Source organism: Arvicola amphibius, unplaced genomic scaffold (genome assembly GCF_903992535.2).
Source record: "Arvicola amphibius unplaced genomic scaffold, mArvAmp1.2, whole genome shotgun sequence".
In the NCBI taxonomy this organism is placed as follows: Eukaryota; Metazoa; Chordata; class Mammalia; order Rodentia; family Cricetidae; genus Arvicola; species Arvicola amphibius.
Genome location: NW_024582175.1, coordinates 26,240 through 46,280, shown reverse-complemented (window position 1 = coordinate 46,280; position 20,041 = coordinate 26,240). Strand labels below are relative to the sequence as shown.

At 38.5% G+C, this 20,041-nt stretch overlaps 1 protein-coding gene across 1 annotated transcript; it reads right to left on the bottom strand.

The window, feature by feature from the left end:
* Nucleotides 1-2,277: 2,277 nt before the first annotated feature.
* LOC119805714 (ankyrin repeat domain-containing protein 26-like) lies at nucleotides 2,278-18,519 on the bottom strand. The gene is made up of 9 exons (XM_038317552.1): nucleotides 18,260-18,519; nucleotides 17,001-17,118; nucleotides 16,093-16,266; nucleotides 14,665-14,771; nucleotides 11,424-11,485; nucleotides 10,582-10,618; nucleotides 8,846-8,907; nucleotides 4,206-4,239; nucleotides 2,278-2,401 (listed from the first exon to the last, which is right to left on the bottom strand). The coding sequence occupies exons 1-9, from the start codon at nucleotides 18,517-18,519 to the stop codon at nucleotides 2,287-2,289; spliced, it is 969 nt and encodes a 322-aa protein (XP_038173480.1). The 3' UTR covers nucleotides 2,278-2,286.
* Nucleotides 18,520-20,041: the final 1,522 nt, after the last annotated feature.

The following is a 20,041-nucleotide window of genomic DNA, read 5'->3' as shown; positions in this document are numbered from 1 at the left end:
ACAAGATTAAACCTATTAAGCATAATACCTAAAAATAAACAATCACCCTATGATTCCCAAGACAGCCAGAACTATGTAACAATAAAACTGTGTCTCACAAACAAAACAACAGATTCAAAATGGAAAAAAAATCCATGGGCCTATAAACATTTTTGTTCTTCAAGGAAACGAAGAACCTTGTTTTGCCTTTAGTTAAAATTTGTTCATTTATGGTGCAAATTCCTACCACTGGGACTAGATGTATGGCTTCTGTCTTTGTATCAAGATGAAACCTGGCAGAAGAAAGAGATGAGGGACGAAGACCTTTATATAACAGCTCAAGGGAGGGCAGGCAACAAGCTTCCTCTCCTCATCCCATTTGAGGGAAAAATATCCTTAGTTCCATCTGTGCTCCCAGACTTATATGTGGCTTACAGGATGCTCATGATAGCAGGCATCATCTCCTCTGAAATGAATTACTGGAAAGATCCCTCCCCTGGTAGTAATAACCCCGAGCTCTACCTCAGGTGCAAGAGCATCAGAGAAGAAGCTGTAAGACTAGAGCAGCAATTCCATGGGGCTACTTTCTGACATAGGATCATTGTACATATTTACATATGTAAACAATAAACTCACTCAATCCTTCCACTGGACCCTGGAAGTTTGCTTTTAGAAATGAAACATTGGAGGCAGGCAGTGGTGGCTCACACCTTTAATCCCAGTGCTTGGAAACAGAGGCAGGAGGCTCTATGGGAGGGAGTTCAAGGCCAGCTTGTGTGGAGAATACATTAAAGGGCAGGCTCCAAATCTACACACAGAAAAACCCTGTCTCAAAAAACTAAAATAAACATAAAAAACAAAAGAGAAATAAGTGTTCATTCATTTTTTTGTCTTGTTTAAAGTCAAGGAAACTTAGTGTGCCTTTTTTAGCATTCTCCATGTCTCAGGACAACCATTCCAGCCACCATACTAGTGGAACTGGGATTTGCGGCTCAGGAGGAAAGCCTGTGCTTATTATGCAGGAAGGCCTCAGTCAGTTCTCACCACCACAAATGCCACGAACAGCAAACTTCATAATAAAGTGACACAAAGCAGTCTCCATACAATAATATTCACTCTCTTCATCTTACATCTTGAGGGAAGAGGGTTTTGGATTCACTACCTAGTGTGTAGTTGCCACTGGCAACTTAGGTATAAAGACACTGTGATGACAGTTGCTGAAAGCAAAACCCTACATGGTGTTCCTGCCACTGCCACGAAGTCTCTCCAGACTCAAGGAGAAGCATCTAATTCTTTGAATTACAGAATGATGTCATTTCTTCACTTTGCTTTTTGTTTCAATTTTTATTCTTGAATTATGCTTGCAGCATGGAAATGATATACACCCTTACCATGTTCTTATTAACAAAAACAGAAGGCAGAGATAATGGGTAGAGTGCTTGCCTAGAATGCTCCAAAAGCTTTATGTTCAAACCTCTAGCAGTTCAGAAAAAAAAAGAAGCAAGGAAAAAATGAAAGGAAGGAAGGAAGGAAGGAGGGAGGGAGGGAGGGAGGGAGGGAGGGAAAGAGAGAGAGAGAAAGAGAGAGAGAAAGAAAGGAAGGAGGAGGAGGGAGGAGGGAGGGAGGGAAGTGAGAGGAAGGGAAGGAGTGAGGGAGGGAGGAAAGAGGAAGGAGGAGGAGGAAGGAAGGAGGAGGAAGGAAGGAAGGAAGGAAGAGGGGAGGGAGGGAGGGATTTAGGGATGGTTGGAGGAAACAAGGGTTAGCAGGAACCAAGAAAAAGAAAGAAGGAAAATAAAGAAAAGGAAAACATAAGGATTGATAAGTCTTTCTAAAATCAATACATTCACTGTAAAAAACAACCACTTCCACCTTCAAATAAGAGATTTCTAAAGAAAACAATTATACAGTATGCCAAAACTTTCCAAACTGAGAACTTTCATAGACATTTAAGAATCAGATGATTTAATTACATATTAAGGTAGGAAATTAGTTAATGAAAATAATTGATTGAGGTTTTTTCGTGACATAACTTCATTTTAGTGGCCATGAGATGTGTAGTGATATGCAGCACAAAATACAAGGCATTTGTCATAAAACTCAAGGAGAATCTGGATTTCTGACAATCCTATTTGCTGCAATGTGACTATGGAGGACATGTGCTGTGTAAAGATGTTTTCTCATTTATTCAAAGGCTGTCCAGATATCAGGATTAAAATGAAAAAGGAATGTTTCGACAAAAATACTTCACACTTGAAAGTGCTTGATTTATACTTGTTTTCCTGAACTCCTTTTTTGGATCTAAAATCTTTACTCTTCCTTATTTTCTTCACGGAAGGTAGGACAGATGGAGTCATTCTTACCATTGTTGAAGGTGACACACTTTTTCTTCCTCTGCTCTGGCTCTCTTGTCATTGTTCCTTCACTGTGACATATGTTGAAAGTGATCATCATTTAAGTATCCATATAAAACACTTAGCATGATTCTAAATCTTTATTTTTGAGTCCCTAATACATCTTACATTACATATTTACAACAACATTTTTTGAAACGATCTCATTATGTATTCTAGCTAACTTTTAACACACTATATGTTTCATGTTTGTCTTGAAATCAAAGAGATCTATGCCTCCTGCCTCCCACATTCTGGGATTAAAGGCATGGGCAAAGAGGCCTAGCCAAATAATTCTGAATTCATTCTTCAACAGTTGCTGATGATTAATGACTGCTCTTCTTTCCACCTTTCCTCATGGAAAAGAACATAGAAAATTTAGCTCTTGATTAAAACAACACACACACACACACACATTCAAGCACACAAAACAGGGGAATGGCGGATTTTCTGCACACTTTGTTCTGATGGTTGCAGTAACGGATTGTTTTGTGCTCTAAGTACTTAATGCTCCTATTTCATTTCTTCCCCTAAACCTAAAGCACCTTGTCCTGTTTTCTCTCAAGAAACTTTTTAGGCATTACATTTAGTCAGTCACTCTCTCCCAAGAAGTTGCTTTAAGAGCAACATCTTGATCTAAACATCAAACATCTAAAAATCTAAACATCAAAGCATCAAGCTGCCAACAATATCAGAATCCACCATATTTTGTGCACAAGTACATAATAATTTTTTTTCCATTTTTTGTTTCTTGAGACAGCGTTTCTCTGTAGTTTTGAAGCCTGTCCTGGAACTGGTTCTTGTAAACCAGGCTTGCCTTGAACTCATAAATGCGCCTACCTCTGCTTTCCCGAGGGCTAGGATTAAAAGCACACACCAAAACCACCTGGATCTATGATGATCCTCTTTATACTCAATGGCCATTCCTTCCTGCACAAGGCTTGAGTATTTACAGGGCACTGCAGAGCAATACAGTACCCTCAGCTCTACTCCATCCGTACTATATCTAGGAGCTCCAAATTTCAGGCCTTCTGGTTGGTAAGCTCTGGACCAACTAGTTTGTTTTTCTAACTTCACCTACCTTGGGATTCACCACAGTTGGGGAACTCAGTGAGGGGGCTATTAACCTACTGGACAGAAGCATGTCTACAAGGCCATTCTGAGGTGATCTTTAGCAAAGCCTTGGAGAGGCTTGAACCTTGCCATATTATTCACACTCTTCCCACAGACAACTCAGCCAAACAAATTAGTGAAAAAGATTAATGACTTGAAAATGGATCCTTTTACATATATGTGCAAAATATATTATATTCTGTGTATTTCTATGTATGTGTGATTTAAGGTACATACATGCCAGTGTGTAGTTGTGGTGATTGGAATATGGACTTGGGAGTTGACCCTAACCTTAAGCATTAGTTTACTAGCTGGGTCTCTCACTCAAGAATGCAAACCTCAGGCAAGCAATCCAGAAAATGTGAGGGGATGCTCTATCTCCACCTGCAATCTCACCAAAGCTCACCAGGATTTTAGAAGCGCACAAGACCAACAGGCCTCATGTGAACCCTGGGCATCCATCTCCCATTCTCTCATATGCACAGCCAGCCCTTTATCTGCTGAATCACGTCCACAGACAGGGAATCCTAATAGCATTTCATGTTGTATCAGAGGAATAATCAGTTATTTAAAACTATGTGCTTCTCCACAGATAAATATTCAGCTTTGATTAGCAAATAATCAAGAAGCTGAAATTGTCTTTCAGAGAGAAAAATATGGTGGCAGCTTCTGAACTTTATATTCTCTACATACTCAGTGTATTTAAAATCCAGACATTCTTACCTGATTGAGATCTGGTCCTTAAGTCTTCGACTAGCTATAAAGTAGAAAAACAAAATATGTTATAATCAATTGTAAAATATAAGAGCGTTAAATGTCAAGGCCAATATTTTTACTACATATACTTTGTCCCAAAATGTGGATAAAATTTAAAGTGAATATTGATTTATAGACAACAAATATATGGATAGTTCTTAATTGAGACCTCTTTGTATGTTTCAAATAGAGACAAATTTATTAAAAGTTACTACTTATAATAAATGGGTGTACAAAACACCTATGATCTTGAGCACTATAAGACATCTTAAGCAGAATCAATAACACAGGCTGAAGTGTTAATGTGGTAGCACAATGTTGCTGCTTTTGCTTTTGTCTCTGGAATAGTGGTGGTAGAAGAATTGTAAGTGAGCATACTCATCTTGTTTGGAAGTGAAAAGAGTTTCTCTAAGATTTGCATTGAACTTATTCCATTGAAGATAAAAATTCAAGATACAAGGAAGCTAAGTCTACGATGACTGCCCTTTGCAGCATAACAAAATGAAAAAAAAAAACACAAGCAGACCAAGGACAAAGGCCCTTGCAAAGAATTTCAAACTGATAGGTTGGCAAAGCTCCAGAGAGGGGGCAAGGTGTGTACTCTCCTCAAGTGCTTCTGAGGAAGCTGCAGAAGCCCCTCATTTCTAGCTTCTGGTCCCTGGTTAAGGGGCAGTGCAAAGAAGTTCAGCATCAGTAGCTATCTCCTCCCATAGTAAGAGCTATTGCAAAGCCCTCTACAGTAGTTATGCACCCTGAACTGAATCTTTAGGGTGAGAAGCATGGAAGAAACGTGAGGACCAAGCAGCAATTCCATGGTAGTAGTACCTTACAGAAAACATCAGAGTTCCCACAGACAATGCATCAAGCTCCCACTGCAGGCTAAAAGCCTGCCCTCTAAAAAGGAATAAAGCAAATTCTTATTTATTTTATTCACAGTATATAAACTGTAATATAACTTCCTTGGAATTGCCTCCAGCTGAAGCAGAACACTTGTCCCACCAGCAAATAGGTTGCCAATGAGGCTTAGCATGTGGGAGATCTCCACCAACCATCTTCACCACAAAGAAAATCCAAGGTGGTGCCTGTTCACCTGCAAGCTCCGTGGAACCCTAAAACACACTTTGTTCCAATACTGAGGGGCCTTAAGAGCCTGTGAGCTCCATGGAATTCTGAAACACAGCTTGCTCCAATACTGAGGAGACCTAAGAGACAGCCACAGCAAGGACTGGACCAAGATGCCAAGATACTGCTGGCCTCATTTGAAGGAAGAGATGGGTAGGGGACTATGCAAGAATTTCTCCATCATCCTAAAAAACAACATGGTAACATCAGAATCCAGTGGACACACAAAAGGAAGACTTGATCATCCTAACCCAGAAGTAGATGAAAACGACTTTGTATGTAACTTTATGAAAATGATGAATACCTTTAAAGAGGAACTGAAAAACTCCCTTAAAGAAATTGAAGAGAAGACAAAGTTGGAAAAAATGAATAAATCCATCAAAGAAACCAAAAAATACCCATGAAAAAAACAATCAAACAAGTGAAAGAAACAGTTGAAGACATGAAGACTAAAATAGATGTAATAAAGAAAACACAAACCAAGGGAATTCTGGATATGGAAAATCTGGGTAAATGAGCAGGAACTACAGAGACAAGTATAATCAACAGAATATAAGAGATAGAAGATAGAATCTCAGGTGCTCAACATACTACAAAGAAAATAGACTCATTTGTCAAAGAAAACATTAAATCCAACAAATTCTTAACACAAAACATTCAGGCAATCTGAGCCACCATGAAAAGGCCAAAACTAAGAATAATAGGGGTTGAAGAAGGAAAAGAACTCCAGCTCAAAGACACAGAAAACATATTCAACAAAATCATAGAAGAAAACTTTTCCAACCAAAAGAAGGATATCCCTATGGAGATACAAGAAGCTTACAGAACACCAAATAGACTGGATCAAAACAATAGCATCCCTTAGCCATATAATAATCAAAACAAAGAACATACAGAATAATGAAAAAATATTAAAAGGTACAAAGGAAAATGGTTAAGTAACATAAAAGGTAAACCTATCAGAATTACACCTGACTTCTCAATGGAAACCATGAAAGCCATAAGGTACTGGATCAATGTGCTACAGACACTGAGAAACCATGGATGCAAGCCCAGACTACTATATTCAGCAAAGCTTTCACTCACCATCTATGGAGAAAGTAAGATACTTCATGACAAAAATAGATTTAAACAATACATATCCAAAAACTTGTCCTTACAGAAAGTACTAGAAGGAAAACTTCAACACAAGGAAGGTAACTACACTCGCAATACCACAGAAATATGATAACCCCCCACCAGCATAACCCAAGAAGGGAAACACACAAACATTACTACTGAAAGAGAACCAGAGTTAACAACCACTGGTCATTAATATCGCTTAAATCAATCTACTCAATTTGCCTATAAAAAGACATAGGCTAAAAAAAAGACATAGGCTAAGCGAATGGATATGAAAACAGAATACAGTCTTCTGCTATCTACAAGAGACACACTTCAACCTCAAAGACAGACTCTACCTCAGAGTAAAGTGTTGGGAAAAGGTCTTCCAATCAAATGGACCTAAGAAACAAGCAGGTGTGGCTATCCTAATATCGAACAAAATTGATTTCAAACTAAAATCAATCAGAAGAGATGGAGAAGGACACTTTATACTCATGACAGGAACAATTCATCAAGATGAAGTATCAATCTGAACATCTATGTGCTTAATACAAGAGCACCCACATACATAAAAGAAACAATACTAAAACTTAAATCATACATCAAACCCCACACACTAATAGTAGGAGATTTCAGCACTCCTCTCTCTCCAATGGACAGATTAACCAGACAGAAACTTAAGAGAGAAATAAGACAACTAACAGATTTAATGAATCAAATGGACTTAACAGATAAAAATAGCACATTCTACCCCCCCCCCCAAAAAAAACCTCTTCTTAGAACTTCATGGAACCTTTTCTAAAATTCATCACATCATCAGTAACAAATCAATCCCACACAGTTACAAAACAATTGGAGTAAACCCCTGTGTCTTATCAGCTCACCATGGAGTAAAGTTAGAACTCAACAATAATACTACTCCCAGAAAGCCTACAAACTCCTGGAAACTGAACAGTCAACTTCTAAACCACCCCTGTGTTGAAGAAGAAATAAGGAAAGAAATTAAAGTCTTACTTGAATTCAACAAAAATAAAGCCACAACATATCCAAACCTACGTGACACTGTGAAAACAGTACTAAGAGGAAAGTTCATAGCACTATGTGCCCACATAAAGAAAATTGAGAAAGTTCACATTAGCAACATAACAGCACACCTGAAAGCTCTAGAATAAAAGAAGCAGACTCAGCCAGGAGGAGTAGAAGACAGGAAATAATCAAACAGAGGGCTGAAATCAACAAAATAGAAACACAGAAAACAATACAAAGAATCAATGACAAAAAGAGCTGGTTCTTTGAAAAAAATTAAGCAAGATTGACAAACCCTTATCCAAACTAATCAAAAGGTGGAGAGAGATCATCCAAATTAACAAAATCGGAGATGAAAAGAAGGACATAACAGACACTGAGGAAATTCAGAGACTCATTAGGTCATACTCCAAAACCTGTACTAAACAATATTGGAAAATGTAAAAGAAATGAACAATTTTTTAGATAGATACCATATACTCAATGGACCAATCAGTGCTGTTGACTATAGAATGATGAACTTTTCTCAGCCTTCCTCCTACTGTGGCAAATTTTTATGGAAATTATGCCTATCAGCATATAAATCAAGTATCACCATATCTTTAACTAATAAAACCAAAGGAAAAAGGTGCTGGCAATATAGTCAATAGGGTATGCGCTACCCAAGAATGCTTATAACAGCACTGTTCAATAACCCGCACTGCCTACAGGACTCAGAGTCCATTCATTTTTTTAAAATGTTGAGCAAGCCTATTATTTCTTATGTCAAGATTTTTGTCAAGATATATTCAGAATAAATGGCAGATAAAGATAAACATAATACCATAGGTGAATTACCTAATATGTCTAAATTGAGAAATTATAGAAAGGAAAGAAACCCAGAAAAACTTATTTACATTTGGTCCTCAAAAAACTTAAAGTTATTGAATACTGTATTTTTGGTTTTTTAACATGATCACCTTATTGACATTGACATTGATGTATATAATAAACTCTTGCATAAATACAAAGTGGTTTTTATAAAAAATCCATTCATAACAAGCCAACTTGCTGTTACATGACCATAGAGGACACATACTGTGGACTAGTTAGAGATCTTTTTATTTATACAAAGATACCGTGTACATCAAAGGCCCACATTAAATAAACAAACATGTTTCAGATGATATAGTTTGAGACTGGCAATTTCTCAGAAACTATTTCTTAAATAATTCTGAATCCAAAGGACATTTGAAGGCAAATCAAAAGAAGACAGAATTACATTTCTATATTATTTCCTCTGTTCATTATTTGAAAGAACCAAGCTGTTATTGAAATTAGGGAGGTAGTAGGAAAGCATTCACCATCACTCTTACCTCTATTGATCCGGAAAGACTCCTTCAATACGGATTTTAGCTGTCTTGGTGGTCTTACAGCACTGTGGCATATTTTAAAAAGTAATATTTTAATATTCATATAAAAACATTTACCAAATGCATTCCTAAAATACATTAGAGATTTACTGTCAGCCTTTAACTTGTCCTTCAATCAGTTGATTAGTTTTGGTGACAATTTCCTTAAAACTTTTTCTCATGTGAAAGAAAGAATTTAGTCCAGTAAAAGCATAGAAACACACACACACACACACACACACACACACACACACAAAGAAAGACACTAGTTTCTCCACAGCACTTTTTAAAAGACTGTAACTTTAAAACTGATGGTCACTCTTGTGCTCTATGTAATTAGTACCATGATTCCACTGGTGAAGTCATCGTTTGCTCTTAAAGCATCACAGAACCCCTCTCTGTCATGTTACTTTGTGGGCTCTCAATGCATGTGATGTTATCTCCCATAAAGTTTGTTTGTGGACCACAGAAATGATTCCTGCTTCTGCTAGCACTCTTACAAGATACCATGGCCTAGGATGTGCTCAAGCTATCCCTTAGTAGTCCATTCATGAGTGAATCTTAGAACCACAATGGGCCTGTTTCTATGCCAAATAAGCATTGGTATTAAATTAATGAGATAAAAATATGAACAAACAACAATAAAACTCAGTGGATCATTTCATGTTATTATCTTGAGACAGTTTAAAATTCCAAGTAGAAATGAATATGGTTTTTACAAGGTGTGTCTTTGAACAGTTGTAGCTACTGTAAATTATGAATCTGTTCTTTGAACATTAAATGTGATACCTTTTGGACCTTTTAACATGGAGTAATTTATTAATAAATAATTAGTAATAAGCAATTTACTAATGTGTATAAAATTATTTATGATACATGTTCCCACAAATGATAACACAATTTTCCTCTATTATGGAAGTAATCAATTAAGATGAGTACTTAACTAGCTTGACATACCACCTTTAATTTTCTGCCAAATCAGTGTCTGAGATAGCAGATCAATGACAGAAAGGGCCTTCTACTCTATATTCATGTCCTACTGATGGGAAAGACAAAGCCCCTTTTATAGACACATAAAGAGTAAACATGCCACAGTTTGGCTCTCTACATTCACTTAATCTACTGAGATCCAGAGACTTCATTCCTGTAGAAAACAGCTCACATGAATGGACAAGTGATGGATGGAGCACTGTGGTAGGAGGAAGGCATGGGATCTTCCACCATCTAGGAAAGGGTCCTACACAGAACTAAAGGGCCTCTGCATGTGGAGATAGTGTCAAAGGAGGTAAACAATTTATTGATTTCTTGTAACACTCTGTGATAATGCAGAGAGATTCCCAAATTCTGTCAGTTGTCAGAAATATAAATGCGATGAAGGTCTAGTTCACTAGCTGATTTCAGAAAGTTTTTGAAAAGGCAAGGAGTGTCAGATGGACATAGTGTGTTTGATAAACATTAGGAAGCTCATTTTCCAAAACACAGAATTGGTACAGTAGAAATGATGGTTGAGTATAAATAAACCTCATGCCCACGATCTAAAAACAATAATTTTTCAGTCTAAAAATACATTGATAATACTGTGGGGATTGTAAGACAACACAAAAATTGAGTGTATAAATCAGTATCTATCTGAGAATACAACCAATAATTAGCTTGTTATCTTTGAATTTCCTTAGTCTTTATATATTGTTAGACCTTACCTGCAAGAAGGCATTATGTCAGTGCTGAAATTTTCTTCTAAAAAAAATCAAAATTAATTCATTACAATGCTAGAGAAATATAACATATAAAATTATTAGACACATAGTGTAATTTTGAGATGAATCTAGATTATTCTAGAGTAATACTCCTTTGTAAGAAATTTCTTCATGTAGAATTCACTCATTTTCTTTATATTTCAAATCAAGGAAGACTTAAATTTAACAAGCATAATACCTAAAGGTAAACACCCACCCACAAACAATTGAGATGATCCTAAATGATCTCTCTCAGACAGAGGGAGAGCAGCATCCTTACCAGTATACAGTAGGACAAAACTGTCCAAATTGAGAAATTGCACAGACATTCCAGAGGTCAGAAGACTTTAATTATATCATAAGGTAGGAACGTATTTAATGAAAGTTATTGATTACTGAGGTTGGTTTGTGACATAATTACATTCTAGTGACACTTACCTGTGTATTGGTATGCAATACAAACTACAAGGCTTTTGTCATAAAACTCAAGAAGAATATGTATTTCTAATATTCCTATTTGCTGTAGTGTGACTATTGAGGACACGTGTGTGTAAAGTTGATTTCTCCTTTATTCAAAGGCAGTACAGATATCAGCATTAATATAAAATAGCAATGTTTTGACAATGTATTTTCACAGTTGAAAGTTCTTTGAAATAATTTCTTAATTAATTCTGACTTTTCAGAATATTTGAAAACCACAGAACTGCATTTATACTTGATTTCCTTAACTCCTTTTTGGGGATCTGAAATCTTTACTTTTCCTTCTTTTCTCTAGGGAATGTAGGAGCAGTTGGAGTCATTCTTACCTTTGTTGAAGGTGACACACTTTCTCTTTGATTGTTCTGATTCCACTGCAGCTGCTCCTCCACTGTGACATATGTTTAAAAGTGATCATCATTTAACTATTCATAGAAAAACACTTAGCATGTTTTCTAAATTCTTTGTTTGTGAGTCCCTAATATATCTTACACTACGTATTTACAAATAACTTTTTGAAACAGGATCTCATTATGCAGTCCAGCTGACTTTAAACCCACTATATGCATCATGTTGGTCTTGAAATCAGAGATCTCTGTGCCTCCTGTTTTCCAAGTTCTGGGATTAAAGGCATGGGCAACAAGACCCAGCCTAATAACTCTAAATTCATTCTTCAACAGTTAGTGATGATTAATGACTGCTGTCCTTCCCACCTTCCCTCATAGAGAAGAAACAGAGAAAATTTAGCTCTTGATTAAAACACACACGCACACACACACTGTCTCTCTCTCTCTGTCTCTCTCTCTCTCTCTCACACACACACACACACACAAATGATAGCAGTGCTTTTTCCATATGATTTGCTTTGAATGCTCCAGTAACCTTGTATTTCTATGCTTGTGGAGTCAGTGTTCCTGTTCCATTCATCTGCCTGCGTGTCCCTATGGCCTCACAGTCCTGTCAGAACTCTTTGGAGGCATTTTGTTGAGTACTATGCTCTCAATGGTCAGTATATGAAAAAGGATTTTTTGCTACTGCCTGCATTCTCAGAAGCTATGACAGTTGTGGTACCATCAGATTGTTTTAACAGTTCATTCATGTGTGAATGCCGAAACCACCTCCTGGCTGTTTCTTCGTTCAGTAAGAGTTTTTGTGTATCCTGAGTCTTTGTAACTCACGACCAGCTTCAAAACTCAAGGAAAGCAACACTCTTTTGTCAGCTATATTCTCCCCAGGGCACAGCTAAGACTGCTGTATTTCAGGGCCTATTGCCAGTATACTCTGGACCAGCAGCTTTATTTTCCTAGTTTCTGCTTTGGCTGTCATCGCGGCCTTGGAGCTTGTCAGGGGACTTTTCACCTGCGGTGGGAACCTTGTCCAAAATAGCACCACTGCTGAAGTGAACTCCAGCAAACTGTGGGAAAACCTTCAACCTTGACCACTATTTCCAATGTCTTTCTGGCAGATAATGATCTCCAGTCTTATTAGATCAACAATCTAAACTTACTTTTTCATCTTCATATTTGATATGCATTCCTGTTCACATGTGTGTATGCATTTGTGTCTGTTGATCCTAGTGCATGTTTTTTTAGGTCCTTGCCTCCTAACTTAGTTTTGAGGAAGAGTTTCTTGTTGTTAACAGCTGTAAAAAGCAAGACTACCTAAAGTATATCTTTCCAGACAATCTCCTGTCTCCATCTCCCATGTCCCTCGAGGTTTCCTGAGATTAAAGATGCACACAAGCGCATAAGGCCCTTTCTATGTTCTGAGGCGTTGAACTCTGAAATCTTTGGTTTGTGTGATAAGTACTTTATTCCTGAGACATGTTCCTAGCCATGAATTCCTAAAACTGTGCTATTCTATGTCAAAGTCACAAGCATACTTTCTCTATTTGCTTCAAGAGTACAGCTTTACAAATTTGTTTGTCTTGCATTAAAGGAAGAATAAATGACCTCAAATGGTTCTTCTTAGAGGGAAGCACAGCAACTCTAACTGGATTAGAGGTTTAATTGAAAGTGCTCTGCACTCAGAAGCCTTAGTTCCATAATTAATAGCCATACACTTATAAGCACCTCTTTAATTTAGGCTCAAAGTCTTCTTTAAAAAAATTGAGTGTTTTAGAGCCAGATAGATGGCACATGGGAGTACATAATTGTCACAATAGCCCAGAATTTAAATACCTGGAATTCAACAAAAAGTCAGACACTGTGCAATGTATCTATAATCCCAGCACTTCTATAGTGCAAAGGAAGTGGAGGTAGTAAGATATCAAAGAGGCTTCCCAGCCTGCTCACCTGGAGTAAGTGGCCAAGTGCCAAATAGAAATAGAAAACATGCCTCAAATAAGATGGAAGGCAAAGCAATCACACAGTGTTGTACTGTGTCTTGATGGGAATATCAGTGCATGCGTGTCCTCTGACACAAAAACAAGTACATGAAGATGAGGGGTGCTAAACCATGTTTAGAATATATGGTATGTACAAAGCATATTTTCAATAAAGAATACACAACACACAGGCTTTACTTTTTAATTCATCTAACTTTAAACTTGCATGTATGAACAAAAAAGGTAATCATTTGATTTTTCATGCTGAACTTATCTTAAATACCAAGTGTCCTATTTAGAGCTGCTATTTCTGTGATAAAACAACATGACCAAAACGAACTTAGGGACCAAAGGCTTCATTTGGCTTATATGTCTACATCATAGTCCATCATTCAAGGAAGACAGGGCCGGAACTCAAACAGGGAAGGAAACTGGAGGCAGGAGCTTACAGAGGCTATGGAGGGAAGCTGCTTACTGGCTTGCTCATTCTGCTTTCTTATAGAAATCATGACCATGAGCCCTGGAACAGCACCTCCCATGATGTGTTGGGTTCTTATCCATCAATCACTAATTAAGAAAATGCCTGACACCAGATCTCATGGAGACATTTTCTCAATGGAGTCTTAGTTCTTTGTACTCATTTTGGACAACTGTCCCTATGCAGATTAGCTGTTTTAGGAGTCTGGGTGCACAGGTTCACATCTGACCAACACAGTGGCAAGATATTTCAGACAGGACAGGAGAAAAAAATAATAGCATCTGGTAATATCATCTAATTGATGGTACCCTAATCTATTTGCTTAATCAAAATTCACTTAAAGCAGAGTGAGTGATCAAAGAAACAACATGATTTAAAAAAATATTTAAGTTGAACATATATAAGAAGAAAATATATAAGGAACAGGCTAAAAGTAATAAAATCACTCATTTCAGGGTTGAAAATAAACTTGATAGTTTTCAAAGTAAGCAACATTAAAGTGAAGTTCCCTTAACAAGTAGAAACTTGCCAATCAAATCAGATTAGAAATGAAAACTTGTTTATAAATGGGAAGCTGAGCCCTGGTACACACTGTTCCTTTGTTTATATTGGAGCAGTCTCTTTCCAGCTCACACTCCCTGTGAGCTAGTCTTTCTCAATATGTGCTTATGAGTTGAAGCCATATTCCCTCTAGCATTTTAGTGTTCATTACTTAAGCAATGACACCCTCAAGAATGGCACTAAGATAGTAAAAAAGAAACAGTACCTATTTGGTGTAAGTTCTGAATCTGGATTGACACCTTTCTCAATTAAAAATTCCACCATTGCATGCTGATTTTCAAATAAAGCCAGTTGATATGGTGTCAAACCATACTGTAAAGGAAAAATTTCATTTTATAAATTGACATACTTCTCAACTGAAAAATGTATCACAGATTTTGTAAATGAAATGAGTCACAAAAGGATAGATTTTCCTTCAGCCCTTGCTGCAGATTCACACACACAGGGCTTCCCTTTCCTTTGAAAACATCTTCCCCGTCCAACAATGCCCGTGAACACCGCTATTTCCAGAACTTCCCACAAATGCTTGCTGGTTCCAAGTTTCTTAGCTCCATGGAGATGTGCCTCCATTGCCCCAATCCTAAAACATGGAGTAGATTTGGTGCCTCTGTTGAATGAGTGAACTCAAGTGGCATCTCTGGTGCAGTTTCTCAATCTGTTTTTCAAAACTATTTTCCCTAACCTAAAATTTTTCTCCCAAACCAAATATCGTTTCCTGTTGTAGTGGTCCAACAAATGCTGGAGGAAGACCTCAGACTCAAATGGCATGTAAACACAAAGAGTGCTTATTCTTCAGAAATAGCCAGCATGCAACAGTCCATCACCCATATAAAATGATAATGAGGACCACGGACAAAGACATACAGGCCCTTTTAAAGTGGACATGGGGACTTCCATCTCTTTAATCTTTTAAATATCCTTTCAATAATTGGGCAGTCAAGGACCAGTTACATGAGGGGCATGTTGATTGGATAGAACTAGTAACAGTTTCATCCATTGTGGAAATTTTGTGTCACATATGGTCAGCAGCAGCCAGATCCTGCAACTCTGGTCTCACAGCCTTATAAGGACAGGTTTGGAACTGTTGGCTAAACTTGACTGGGGAACTTCCTGGATTCAGACTTAGGTCATTAATTACAATGGAGTCACTTCTTGTCTAAGATAGAGTCACATTTTGGCCCCTTCATTAAAAATCTGAAAAAGTTAAGTGAAAATGTCTTCTCAATATGTTTTCTTCAATGATCAAATTCCACATTTATCTGTGTGCCTGTGACCTTCCCACTCTAGCCTCATCTCTGAGGGACAAGCCACATCAGTAACTTCTTAATTGCAACAGACTTCTGTTTTTTCTACAGACATTTATCTTAAAATTATTTTTCTATTGTTTGTGTGTTTGTGAAGTATGTGTGGACCCAAGTCCTTTACTTGTTCAATTTTAAAGTAAAGCCCAAGTCTGAAACAAAATGTGCTGTGCTGAGTTCCTTTAAGTTACCTACAAAACTATGAAAAACAGATTTGGAAAAAATGCTTTACTCTGAACAGATTCAGTGAGATGCTTGAGCTTCAGAATGTGAAAAGTGATCTGAGTGTCACTGCTGGAAGTACATTGTGAATGAAGTTGAATGATTCTTACCGCTGTTTTGGCTTTAATATCTACATTGTACTCTAGAAGTTTGCTGACGATGTTTATGTTCCCTCTGCAAATGGCGTGGTGGAGGGCAGCATCCCCATTGGCATCTACAATGTGGGGATCAGCACCGTGCCTCAGTAGTATAGAGACGCACTCTATATTGTCCCGCTGTGTGGCCTGTGGGTATTATATAAAGAAAGAGATACTGAAATCAAGAACTTGAATAAGCATTCCAAAAACTCCATTGAATAGTTACCCATGGATCAGACCAATTGTTTAGGTTATGCATATTATCCCTCTCTTTTGGAGAGAGGGTCCTCAAGTACCCAGACTTTCCTAAATCCATAACCTCCCCACCAAAGTTTTCCAAGTGGTAGAGTTTCAGAGGTGTGCCACCACACCTAGAGAGTAAAGCATTTCACTAGCACTGTTTGGCCATTGTGGTAGTGGGAGAGGTTGCCTGTTCATTTGCTTGTTTTGATAACTTGACACAGGTTGAAGACACCTGGAAAGAAGGAACCTCACTTGAAGAATTGCCTCCACCAGACTGGACTCTGGGAAGCCTGTATAGTATTTTCTTGATTGAGGTTGATACGGGAGGGCACAGCTTCCTAGGAGTGGTGGCATGACTGGGAAGGTTTTCCTGAGTAGTATAAGACATCTAAGCAAGTCTTGGAAAAAGCCATGGAAAAGCATCACTCCCCCATGACCTCTGCTACATTTCCTGCCTCAGGTCCTGACTGAACTCCTGACCTGGTTTCCCTTCTTGACTGACTGTGATGTGGAATTGTAAGCCAAATAAACTTTTCCTTTCCTGACATGGTTTTGGCCAGTGTTTCATCACAGCAACAAAAACCAAACAAGGATAATTTCTAATCCATTTTATACCAAAAGTGTTTCCCGATAGCTACCTTAATTAAGGGTGTGCAGCCTTCATCATCTTTCAAATTAATATTGGTACAGTCATTGGATGACAGCAGTGTTACCACATTTGGATGGTTATGGGCAGAGGCATAGTGCAGTGCACTCCTACAAATTGAGAGGACATTTAGGAAATTACAGATTATTATGTAAAGGCACACTCAAGTGTAAATAGTAGACACCAATGTACATTTCCTTTTGATGTAAGAGAAGAAACTAAAATTTTCTTATTTACTTATTTCTCTACTCAGGTGTTCATTTTATGTGCTAGGCATATAGTGCATGGCTGTCCCATTCAAGGCGAGTACTCTATCACAAGCTTCATCCTTCCTCAGAGCAGCCTTTCTGGATAACAAAAGAATGCCCAATAGATTGAACTCAAATTGAATTTGAATCCTACTCTAATCACTGAGTGTTACTAGTTTTAATGAGATAAAAAGAAATTTTCAAAGACAATGTCAACCATGAGCCTTCACGTATGTACCAACACACACACAACATGTATATAAGGGGCCAGGGGACACAGTTAGAGTTCAAGTTGAAAATATCCTTATGAAATTCCTCAGCAAGCATGAAACAGATATAAGATTTCTTGGTGATTCTTTGCAGGTTCTTTTTTCTTCTTTGAGTTGGCATTTTATGTGAAAATTTATATTATGATAAAATATTCTGTGTTGCATATAACATAGCATTAAAAACATATACATTAAGGGCTGGAGAGATGGCTCGGCATTTACAAGCTCTAGTTTTTCCTGCAGAGGACCTGGGTTTGATTGCTAGCACCCACACAGCCGATCACAACTGTCCATGACTCCACTTCCAGGAGATACAATACCTTCTTCCTATGCTTGTGTGGTACATTGAAAATACATACAGGCAAAACACTCAAACCTAAACAATTTTAAGTGTACACATAAAAAGATGTATGTGGTTTTCTTAGCTATATTCCTTTAAAACCCTCAACAAAGTGCTCTAAAAGAGACAATGTAAAGGGATTTGTAAACTAACTGAAGTTCTCTGTTTTGCTTCTCTTAAAGAAAGCCTAGCAGCTGCTCTTCCAAGGTGTGCAGGTTTCAGGTGCCTAGGAGACTAAAGCAGGTACAAAACCCAGAGGTCTCCATGAAAGAAGAGCCTTAAGCATGACATCTGCCCTCCCTCAGGCTGCAGATCTGGGAGGTATGTTTCTCTCTGGTAGACCCTGACTGTCCCCAACAGTTTCTGCCCCTCGCCCCTCCCCAGGCCCCATTACCTGCCCCTTCTGTCACATTCATCAACATGATGTTCACTGGCATTGATGAACCACTCCACCGACGCCACATCACCCACACTGGCTGCCCTTTGGAACCGCCCCACAGGGTCATAACCAATTAGGTACAGGGGAAATCGCTGCCTTCTCCTACCCAAGCACCCACGACCCAGGCATGCAGGCCACAGGCGGGTGTACCAGCGAGTCCGAGTCCGCTGAGGGGGTCTAATGGTAAGGGCATCATACTCAAAGTCGTCCTGCATGTTGAACCTCAAGGCTCAACAGGCACTCCCGGTCCTCCTGGCCCACCCTGCCCCTGGTCCACCTGCCCCCCCACCCTCCCACACCCCCCCGGCTCTCCCAGCCCCCCCTGTCCCGCCCGGCCCTCCTGGCCCTACTGACCCTCCCTGCCTTCCCCTTTAGCCACCCGCACCCTCCCAAACCCAAAGTAAATGTTGAAAACACTAGTTAAGTCTCCCCACTGAACCAAATATGCGTCCCACTTGGGAAGGTCCTTGGATCAGTGTGAGCTGAATTCTGCTTCATTCTTAGCAACACAGTTCCACGGGCATAGTGATGCGCTATGAGCTCACAATGGTACTCAGCAGCTGTGCACCATGTGTGTGTTCTGCGCATGCCCATGTCAGACTCCAGGGACAAAAGCATACAGTGCTCAGTATATGTAGACAAATATTCTATGTTTTCTCTTTTAAGGATGTTATGGTTCCAATATGGGAACTTCAATCTGAATACCCACAGAGGTATAGAACCTAGTAAGGAGGGAGGAGAGTATCTCTCAAGGAAAGGAAAAAGTCTAGAGTGTTATGTAGCTATAAAGGAAACTAGAATTGGATGGTTTAATGAAAGGGAGATAGGACAGAAAGGTAAAGGAGGGAAAATGGACAGGGACAACCAATACTAAAGGTCCTTTGAAAAACTATATGGACACTGACTACCCTAGAAGTTTCCTATACATATGTGAAAGGAACCCACAGGGAGACAAAAAACTACAGGGGAGACAAGACTTCAACTAGATATCTTGTGCCACCAAATTGAACCTCCAGTGCCAGGAACAGGTTACAGCCTGTTGAGTCATTAACCAAAGGGACCCCTGGAAAGCACCAAATAGCACAGGCTATTGCCAAGGCTCTTGGCTGCTCACACAACCTGATGTTAAGGTCTTGTTTCTGGAGGTAACACTTCTGTCACTGAATATGGAGAAGTTGAGCTTGTGTCTAACTACATTATTCACCTACTAACCACAGTTCACTGTACTGGAAGGTACTCTGCACGCTCCTGAAGGAGAAAAGTAGTCCTCAATACCTCTCAGCACAAACCTTTCAACCTACAACTACACCCAAATGGAAGGAAGCTCACAGATATCTGTAAATTTATATCTAGGGGATCCAACACTCTCTTTTGTCTTTGAGGGCACCAGACACGCACACAGTGAACATATATATATGCAGACAAAACTTACAAAGACGTGAAATAAATGTGTCTATACATATTGAGAAGTTACATTTATGTAGTAAGTTCACTCTTTTAAAGTATATAACCCAGGAGGGTTTTTTTTTTACTATGTTCTTAAAATTATGCAACCATCATTCTATTTACTTTTAAAATAATTTTGCCATTCAAGAAAAAAAAACCTTTATTCATTAGTAGTTAATCTTCATTTCTCCAGACCCCCACCACCTATTAGTTACCAATCTAGCTTTCTGTTTCAAGTGTCTCATTCTGGGTCTTTAAGTGAAATCAAATCATCTAATAAAGAAGTGTCCC